This window comes from Mandrillus leucophaeus, unplaced genomic scaffold (assembly GCF_000951045.1).
Source record: "Mandrillus leucophaeus isolate KB7577 unplaced genomic scaffold, Mleu.le_1.0 Scaffold1209, whole genome shotgun sequence".
Lineage (NCBI taxonomy): Eukaryota > Metazoa > Chordata > Mammalia > Primates > Cercopithecidae > Mandrillus > Mandrillus leucophaeus.
In genome coordinates this window covers 220,214-230,560 of record NW_012100421.1, presented here as the reverse complement: position 1 = coordinate 230,560, position 10,347 = coordinate 220,214, and the positions used below count along the sequence as shown (strand labels likewise).

The window sequence follows — 10,347 nt, the reverse complement described above, 5'->3', positions numbered from 1 at the left end:
AATTTTACTTCATATGAACTCTGTAAACTCGTGTAAGTTATTTTTATATTCTATTCCGGTTTCCAACCTATAAAATGAGGATAAGGAAAATGCTTACTACATGGCATTGTTATGGAGATTAAATGAATTTAAACAGTGCCTGGACCACAGACCTTCATAAATGACAAGTGTTAGTATATTATCTTCTCTTAAGAAAAAAAATGGTCTCTCTCTGTTTGGAAAGGTCACCCCTTTAATAGAGTATTACTAGTTACTTTAGTGAGCAGAGATATTTCTCAGTCAAATCACTGTAAACCAGTTTTGATCTTATATCTGAATAGAGGCAACTAGAATTTTAATTTCAAAATCATCTCATTCAAAAACAAAATTGTCTTTGGCTCATCACTGCATGTGTATTTGCTTGTTGTTCAAGATTTCCTTCCCACCAATAACTCTTTGTTTGTCTTCCTGTAAAGAAAATGACGAGGGCTAAATCCATCAGCACCAAAGCTGGGAAGCCCTCCAGGTTTATTTGGAGGAAAATACTCCTTCGAGCTCAAAGGAAGTGTGATCTGTCACAATATTGTATGCCTGCTCTAAGTTTGCATCCTGAAAACTCACAGGAAGATAGGAAAGCAAGCAAGAAAAAGCAGCTGGGTCAGACAGGCTTCTGAATTCAGTGTGTGGTCTGAATTCAGTGTGTGACTTTGCCTGCACAAATTGCCCCTTTCTCCTACAAACGAGAGAATTCGGTCAAGTGGATGTGGCAGAACTGGGCTGCTCTGAGATGACAGAAAAGGGCTCCTGCTTTTCCTGTAATTGCAGCCCCTTAGTCTTGTGGTTGCTACATGCAATAAATGTAATTTGATGAGAAGGACCAGCCCTTACATCCCATCAAAATGTTTCCTGGAAACCTGGAGCACAGAACTCTGATATCCTCTCGCATTGTGGCAGGAGAAGCAGCACAAGGCACAGTGCTGAAGTAGCATGGTCCAGGGTAGGGTACAGTTCATTTATTTTGTTGAAGAAATCATTTTCATTGCATTTGCTGGAAGAGCAGGAGTAAGGGCTACTTGACACTTGTCTCTTAAATGCTGTACATTCCACCTTGTCCCTGTGATGTAAGAGCAGGAAATGAGGACTACCAAGCACAAAAATAGTAGTTAACAATTGTGTGGGTTCAATGATAAAGTGTGTGTGTGTGCATGTCTGTGTTTTCTCAGAGTGGCCATGGAGTAAGTGATATTTATGCCAAATTATGGTTTTATAGAAATTAGTTCAGAGTTCCTATGGTGACTTCTTAATTTTATCAGAGTTGGCAGCTTGGACGACTTATAGAGAAATATAGGACTCCCAGCTAAGGAAATTAAATATTTACAAAAACCAGTCAATAGCAAAAAGAAGAAAAGCTTTGACAGATTAAAAAGTTTCACAAGAGTGGTATTTTTTAATATAAATATAAACTGCCTCAAGACTGCGTAATTATCTTTGTACACCTATGTGCGTGTGTATTCACACAATGCTCATACATACAAATAATTTAAGCCCAGGTAATTTTAATTGAAAAAGTACATATTTTTCAATTGCATGAATATTCAAGAAAAAGTAAACATTATTCTGACCACAACTTTTAAAATGGTGTCAGTTTTCTACTATATTTTTGTGTAGACCATTTTAGAACATTTCTTCTTTTCAAAAAGAAATCATCTTTGACAGACATTAGTATGAGCACAATATAGGCCCATTTATTTATTTATTTCACAGATGGACAACTAATACAGATGGTACTATTAAAATTATGCCACATCAATGTTTTCAGAGAACTTGGATTTAACTTTAAATATGAAAAAGGATTCATTCAGTAATAGAAAGGGTGATACTCTGAGAGTCAAGCTGAGTCTACTTTCCAAGCAATTCAAGCAATACTTCAACTATCAACTAAATAATTTATTGGACTTCCACTTCCAAATGTAAAAACTGAAATATCTTCCTTAATTGCATTTTTAGCAGTTATGTGATGAGACCAAATCAGTAACACCAGTGGAATTGAGTATTTGCAATCATTGCTTCAGCAAAAGGTTTGGACAGAACAAAAGGTGTGGACAAAAGATTTGGACCTAACTATGGGCTAAATAATAGAAATGTAACAAGCTATGATTTTTAATAGCTGTGTTTTAATAGTTGACACATTTCTGAAATAATCTCAAGCAAGTAAAGCTCAGTAGAAATAAACATTAGTTATTTAATCACTGTCGTAATAGAAACTTTCCACAATTTTTAAATTATTAAGAATTTTTACTCCTCAGAAAGTAGCAGTGAATGGATCATCAACTTTTTTTCTGGATCATGAATAGATACATGTATTTCCTTCCTTTAGATCTATTGGGCACACTTAAGCTGAAAATACAAATTTTTATAGTTCGCAGTTTGGGCAAAACAGTGGCCTTTAGAGTGTCATTCTACTTTCCAAGCCCTCTTAGGTATTATCTCTCCAAAGAATTAAAGTGGCCAATAGTGCCCAGCCTAGAGTCTTAAACTCAAAGATAGAATTTTGCTCACAATTTCTGTTTCTATTATATTTTCATCAATTATTTTTTTCTGTCTTAAATGTATTAATTTTCAGCAATGTTCAAAAGCTAAAATAGAGTCTGTAACATATTTTCCAAAAATGAATGAAATGTAAGTGTCTCAATCAGTTTGGGCTACTATAATGGAATACCAGAGACTGGTGATTTAAACAACAGAAATTTATTTCTCAAAGTTCTGGAGTCTGGGAAGTCCAAGAACAATTTCTGGCGAGTGCCTTCTCCCTAGTTTGTAGATAGCCATCCTTTGCTGTGTCTTCACATGGCAGACAGCAGGGAGAGAGGAAGAAAACCCTCTTGTGTCTCTTCTCATAAGGAGACTCATCCCATCACGAGAGCTCCACCCTCATGACCCCACCACCTGCCAAAGGCTCCATCGGCAAATGCCATCATATTGAGGAATAGGGTTTCAACATATGAATTTGGTTGGTGGGGGTGGGGAGGACACAAATAGCATATGAATGAATTTGTTGCATCATATCCTTGATGATTTAGGCCTGCCAAAAAGAAGAGTGTTTTCAAGTGGACATTAGCCTTGAGCCTCAAACATTTTGATTCCTGCTTTTTAAATTTATCCAATAATCAAGAGAGGACAATAACAATGAAGGATGTGATGCATAGAATATCAACCAGTTACAGCCAGGAAACTTTCAAAAACTAATATGTGAAAATCTAAGAAGAGCTTATAAATAGCTATGTTCATTGCATTTTAGTCATTTAAATTTTCCTGTGTGAGAGAGAAAATAAACTGAGAAATTCTGTAAGCAATGCCATTCAAGTACGTGAAATAATCAATGCATGCTGGCAAAAGTTACAGAAATAATTTGTGAATTTATTCATCCAACAAATGTTTATGGGGAACCAATTTCATATTGGACAAAATTTTCTGCCTTCATGGAGTTAACATCAAAGAGTAGAAAACAATAAACACATAAGTAAAATTTAATAGGTTGAATAATGGTAAATGTTTAATAAAGCTTAGTAAAATAAAGCATCAATAGTGTGTCCATTAGTTTACTATTGCCACAAAATTGTCACATTTCAGCAATACGTGTTTATTGCTCATGTGTCTGAGATCTGTCAACTATGCTGATGTTGGCAGGGGTTGGCTGACTGAAGGGTGATCAAAGCTGATTCTTGCTAAGGTGACTGAAGAAACCAGCATGTGTCTCCATCTCCAGCATGTTAGTCTGAGCAGGTTATCAGGCTTTGGAAGGGGTGAGAGGACACGTGGAAATAGCCAAGGCTTCTTGCGACCTAGACTTGCAGTAGCACACTGTCACTTCTAGCTCATTCGATTGGGGAAAGAAAGTCATATTGTTGATCCTAGAGTCAAAGAACAGAGCAGGTCATCCTACCCATTGAGAGAAGGAACTGGAGAGTCAGATAGTAAAGGATACAGAGACAAGGAAGGGTAAGAAATGGGGCCACTGATGCATCTACCATGGCGTGGATGCTACTTTAAAGGACAGGTCAGGAAAGAGGTTACTGATCTATTTGATCTAACTGATAAGACACCGTAAGGAGGTCAATAAGTGAGCCACAGAAATATCTGGAAGAAATATTTCAAGTGCAGACGCCATAAGGCAGTACGGAAGAAATGAGGGAAGTGTAGTAGAAATGAGGTCACAGAGGTGGTGGAGGAGTGAGGTGGGACACAAATCTTGTAGGGCCTTTCAAGCCATTCGAAGAAACTTGATTTTACTCTAAGTAAGATGAGAAGCCAGTTAAAGATTATGAGGGAAGGAAAAACATAACCTTATACTTAAGAGGTTTCCTACCATGGACAAAAAGCTGAGCAGGCTGCTGGTTGTCATAAAGAAAATGAATATTAAGAGCCACAGACAATGAGAGGAATTGATAAATTCGACATGCAGGTTCATATATACAAAACTACATACCTGGTACCTTAAGGGAAATTTAATGACGATTGAAGGTAAGGTGATTTAAAATTTGCTTATGCTGAATTTAGAAAAAAAAAGCCCAGCTAAGCAGAGATTTCACCAGAAGCTATGTCCTTGAATACATTACTGCTGGGCCCACTGAGCACAGATATCCTTTCATTTATGTGGTATATGCATTTCTAAAAGGTCTACGGGGTTTTGAATTTTAAAGTGAAGTAATTTTCCCATTACTATAATTTAAGATATGTAGCCCCATGCAAAAATGAAGTTAAAATTCTCCAGAATAAAAAAATATGCCTTAAACAAGAAGAGAATTGAATAAGGCATAGGGTATAAAAAGTAAGCCTGCCAAAAGCAATATCCTATATGCACATATAATTAAATTTAAGATACAATGGGAAAGAAGACCATATTTGATATAGCCAAAATGTATAACAATATAAAATATCTAGGCTAAATTTTAGCAAGAAATGTTCACATCACTAGAGGAAATCTAGAAAACACTCTTTAAAGACACAAAAGTAAACTTAAACAAATGAAAAGATATGCCACGTACTTAGGAAGAAGCAACCTTATAAGGAGATCAGTTATCCCTCAGGTAATTTTGAAATTTAATACAAGACCATTGAAAACCACCAGATTTGTCTTTTCTAGAGCTTGAGAAGTTAATTATAAAGTTCATTTGGGAAAAAAGCAAACATATGGAGAGAGTGGCTAGTCTTGTTATTAAAATCCACTAAAAGTCTCATAATGGTATAGAATGTGTTATGTAACAAGACAGAGAGACTAATGGAACAAAATTTAAAAATTCAGAAATCAGCTTGGTTACCTATACATACATACATAGAAAATATAGGATACAAATATAGGATACAATAAAGATAGAATCTCAAGTCTAAGCTGAAAAGATGAACTTTTAGTAACTTGAATTGAGATAATTGGATGTTCATATGGAAAAAGACAAAAATTAGATCAGTCTCTTACATCATACATGAGAATAAATTCTGAAGGAATCAAAAAGTAAATTCTAAAAAATTAAACACTGTAGTACTAGAAGTTAACATGGGTAAATTCTATCATCTGAGAGTGGGAAAACTGCCACAACAAAGTCTAGAAGTAATACAGGAAAAAATTGATGAATACGAGTACATAAAATAAAAAGATATTTTTGATATGGCAAAATCATAAGCAAATAAAGACAAATGGCAAACTGAAAAAAATAGCTAAGTGCTGTATCTCTAATATATAAAGATCTTCTAAAATAAAGAAAAACAGACTAATAGCTCTATTTTTAAATGGGATAGAAAATTAAAGAGATCTCACAAAAAAGCAAATGATTCTTAACTCTAAGAGATGGTCAACCTCACTGGTAAGAGAAATGCAATTAAAACTACATGGAGATATCATTTCTCACCTACTAGATCAGCACAAATCCACAAGGTTGAAATCATACTCTGCTGTCAAATTCATGAAGAATCAGACACTCATATATATTTCTTGTGGAGTAGCAAAATGTACAATTTCCAAGTAAAGAAAGTTAATAATATCTAGCAAAATTACATATGCATGTATCCTTTGATGCAGCAGTAACTCTAGGAATCTACCTCAAAGATACGCTAGCAAAAATCCAAAATGCACAGGGCAATTCACTGTACTCCTGTTTAGAACAGCAAATGTCAGAGAATAACTCAAATGTTCATTAATAAGGTACTGGTTGAATAAAGTATGGTAATTCCAAACACACACACAAATTGTTTACAATTATTAAAAGCAGTGAAATATATCTCTGTATATCATTATGTACTATCATGGGAAACTATATTAAAGTAGCAGGTTATAAAATTATACACAAAAAGCATAAGAAAGCAGGGAGGAGATAAAATTGTATATGTGACAACAATTACCTAAGGATAGAAGAGAAAATACTGTTAATACATATACATATCTGTTTATGGTAACAATTTATGGAGAAACCAAAATTTTTAAATTACCTTTAAGTGAGGGAAGAAGGGGAAAAGGCAGTGAGTAAAGAGTAACCAAACTTCTTTAGAAGGTACTTTACTTTGTATACCTGACTCTGATAAGGATTTAAATTGCTGATGAAACATATTGCAACACTGTAATTTTTAGAAGTGAATTTGAAGAACTTATGCTGAAAGTTATTTTCAAGTTTAGGAATTCTAATTCGACTTTTTTAATATGACATTAAGTTATTTTCTTAAGTTAGGAATACGCAACAGCTATTTTGGCATGTGTGAAAACACACACGTGTGGACTGTATTTTTCACTGTGATAGGAGCTCTAGTATACAGCAGAAAGAGATGGAGTCTGGTGGAGTTTCTCAATTGGAAATCAGGTCACCAGCCAAATAAACAGAAAAAAATATTTCTTTGAAAACAAACAGAAAAAATCCACAATGGTTACGGATTGTACCCAGAAATAATGATTGGGATTTATTCCCTTAATCAATATGATTCTGTTTATGTAATCAAATACAAATATCTCAGTTTACTTCTTAGCTTACTTTTTCATTGGGCTATCAAGCTGATTTTGACACAAAATTGACTTGCTTACCTCCCGAGCACTTATCATCATCTGACATTACATGAAACTAATTTCTTCCTCTCTCCCTCTCTCTTCCTCTTCCTTCTCATACCCCATCTTTCTTTCCTCCCTCTGCAATGTAAGCTCCATTAAACCAGGGACTTTGTGTTTTTACTCTTTTAACTAAGTATTTGGTACCAGTGCCTGACCAATAGGTGATGCCCAATAAATATTTGTTAAGTAAATGAATGGGCGAGTATTATTCATTTGTCACAGCCAAAAATCTACCTGAGATTTGATATGGTCACAGTGCATTTTGCCATGTGTCTTAATCCAGGTATTTATGATGGACAGAATCTCTTGTAGGCTTCTAATGGCACTGGGGCACAGATGTACATGAGATCAGGGCAGACTGCCATGGCTAAAGAGGGTAGTCTCTGAAGGCATTCACTCCATCTTCCACAGAGCCCAGTTCACGTACCTGCATACAGAGACTTAGGACAGAACCTACCTCATGTGGTTATTCAAGGAAAGTACCCAATACAGTGTCTGGCAGACAGTCAAGAAAATGTATTGTTCATACCCATAAGTTATGAGAAGGGGTAAAGGGAAGAAGTCTAAAGGAGCCATAAAGCCTCCCCAGCACTTAACTTCCTCGATTTTCCATTCTGCTATTTTTCATACAGGTGACCATGGTTAAGTTTTTGGAATAATTTGAGCATCAGCTTCTGAATTAGAAAAATTGAAATAAAATAATTCCTGCTCAACAAAAACATCAAACAAGACCATTTAAGTGGAAGTGATATGTTGCTATATAATTGTGCTGTGTCCTTACCATCTACCCACTCAAACCACCTAGTCAATTAAGCCAACTGTTCAATCAATCAATCAAACAGCACGTATTCATGATTACACACCAAGTGTGAGGCACTGAACTCTTCACCATGTAGAGTAATGTAGGTATTTACAGCACTCCCCAGGGAAACCACAGACAAAAGATTCACTAAAGTCTTCTGACTTGTTTAACGTGCAGCTGCGGCCACTCAGGTATAAACAAAGAGATTTTTTTTTCTCTCCCAAGAATATATTCTTGGGGACCAGGCACAGTGGTTCACACCTGTAATTCCAGCACTTTGGGAGACCGAGGCAGATGGATCTCTTGAGGTCAGGAGTTTGAGACCAGCCTGGCCAACATGGTGAAACCCTGTATCTTCTAAAAATACAAAAAATTAGACAGGCGTGGTGGCTTGCAGCTGTAATTCTAGCTATTTGGGAGGCTGAGGAACGAGAATCACTTGAACCCAGGAGGCGGAGGTTACAGTGAGCTGAGATCAGGCCACTGCACTCCATCCTGGGTGACAGACCGCAGCTCTGTCTCAAAAACAAAAAAACAAACAAACAAAAAGAAGAAAATATACATCCTTGGGTTCCAAGTTCTTTCTCACTTTCTATTGTGCCCCATTAATTCCTTTCTTTTGTCTTTTCTGACCCTGCATATCAAAAATGTGAGAGACCAAAACCCATTATAGTCCTAGTAAATAATAAAACCAGATTAAGTCTTGTGATGTTGCCCCAAGAGAAAACATTTGATACTCTTTTCTAATCACAATATCATTCTCCTATCCAAACTGCAGGTTCAGGAATGAAGACTCAGCCCCTGAAAATACTACTATCCTCTGGCCCAGGGTAATCTTTCTCTTCATGTTTTACACAGAAAAACAAAGTGTGTTCTATTTAAACAAAATGTGTTCTATTTGGGTTCAAGGCCCACCCTCCTTATATCCAACATTAGACTATTTTCCAGGAACCTCACTCTAACCTCTTAATATCTTCTCTTTCTGAACACATAATTTCTCCCCCACAAATTTTGTTTTTTCTTATAACACAAATGTCCTAATAATATTATCATTTTTTTATTTTTTAATTTTAGTTTGATGGGTGCCTAGTAGGTGTACATACTTATAGGGTACATGGTATGTTTTGATACACACATGCAATGTGTAATAATCACATCATGCCAAATCGAGCACCCAACCTCTCGCGCCTTTATCTTTTGCATTACAAACAATCCAATTACATTATTTTAGTAATTTTAAAATGTACACTTAAATTATTATTGACTGTAGTCACCCTGTTGTGCTATTTTGTTTTGTAGGGGGCTTACTGATAGCATGCTTTTTTAAAAAATGAACTTTATTTTTTAGAGCAGTTTTAAGTTCACGGCAAAATAGAGCAGGAAGTGCAGAGAATTTCCATATGACCTTTGCTCCCACACACACACACACATACACACACACACACACAGAGCGTCCCCACAATTAACACCTCTTGCCTTTATTACAATCAACTAACCTATATTGACATATTATTATTACCCAAGGTCCATAGTTTACATTAGAGTTCACCTTTGTGTTGTACATTCTATGGGTTTTGACAAACATATAAGGACATGCATTCACCATTATAGTACCATATGGAATAGTTTCACTGCCTTAAAAATTTGTACACTCTTCCCATTTTTTCCTCCCTCCCTCCAATCTCTCACAACCATTGACATTTCCCCTGTCTCCATAGTTTAGTCGTTTCCAGAATGTCATATGGTTGAAGTCATACAGTACATAGCTTTTTCAGATTGGCTCATTTCACTTAGAAATGTGCATTTAAGGTTTCTCTATGTCTTTTCATAGCTTGATGGTTTCTTTTTCTTTTCTTTTTTTTTTTTTTTTTTTTGAGACAGGGTCTCGCTCTGTTGCCCAGGAACAAACATGGCTCACTGCAGCCTCTCCTTTCTGGGCTCAAGCAATCCTCCCATCTCAGTCCCCCAAGTAGCTGGGACTACAGACACATGCCACCATGCTTCGCTACTTTTTGTATTTTTTGTAGAGATGGGTTTTCACCATGTTGACCAGGGTGATCTCAAACTCTTGGGAGCAAGTGATCCATCCACCTCAGCCTCCCAAACTGCTGAGATTATAGGCGTGAGCCACCACACCCAGCCGATAGTTTATTTCTTTTTACCACTGAAAAATACCCCATTGTCTGTACTGCAGTTTATCCATTCACCTACTGAGAGACAATTTGGTTGCTTCCAATTTTGACAATTATGAATAAAGCTTCTATAAACATCTGTATGCAGGTTTTATATGGACACAACTTTTCAACTCATCTGAGTAAATACCAAGGAACATGATTATGGGATTGTATGGCAAAAATATGTTTAGTTTTTTAAGAAATTGCCAAACTGTTTTCAATAGTGGCTGGGTGTTTAGCTTTTTTAAGAAATTGTCAAACTGTTTTCTACAGTGACTGGGGTTTGGGCCATACTCCTGAAAGAT

The 10,347-nt window shown here is 36.0% G+C and overlaps 1 protein-coding gene across 2 annotated transcripts in view; it reads left to right on the top strand.

The window, feature by feature from the left end:
- Positions 1-446: 446 nt before the first annotated feature.
- The window catches only part of OPRM1 (opioid receptor, mu 1), a 123,087-nt gene continuing 113,186 nt past the window's right edge, over positions 447-10,347 (top strand). Inside the window, exon 1 of one of the 2 annotated variants that reach the window (XM_011970840.1) lies at positions 447-976. Coding sequence is in view for 1 of the 2 variants with exons in the window: in XM_011970823.1 (XP_011826213.1) it covers positions 459-505 (47 nt within the window). In the remaining variant the exon portion in view is untranslated. The remainder of the gene's footprint in view (positions 977-10,347) is intronic. The other variant, XM_011970823.1, reaches the window with a different exon arrangement.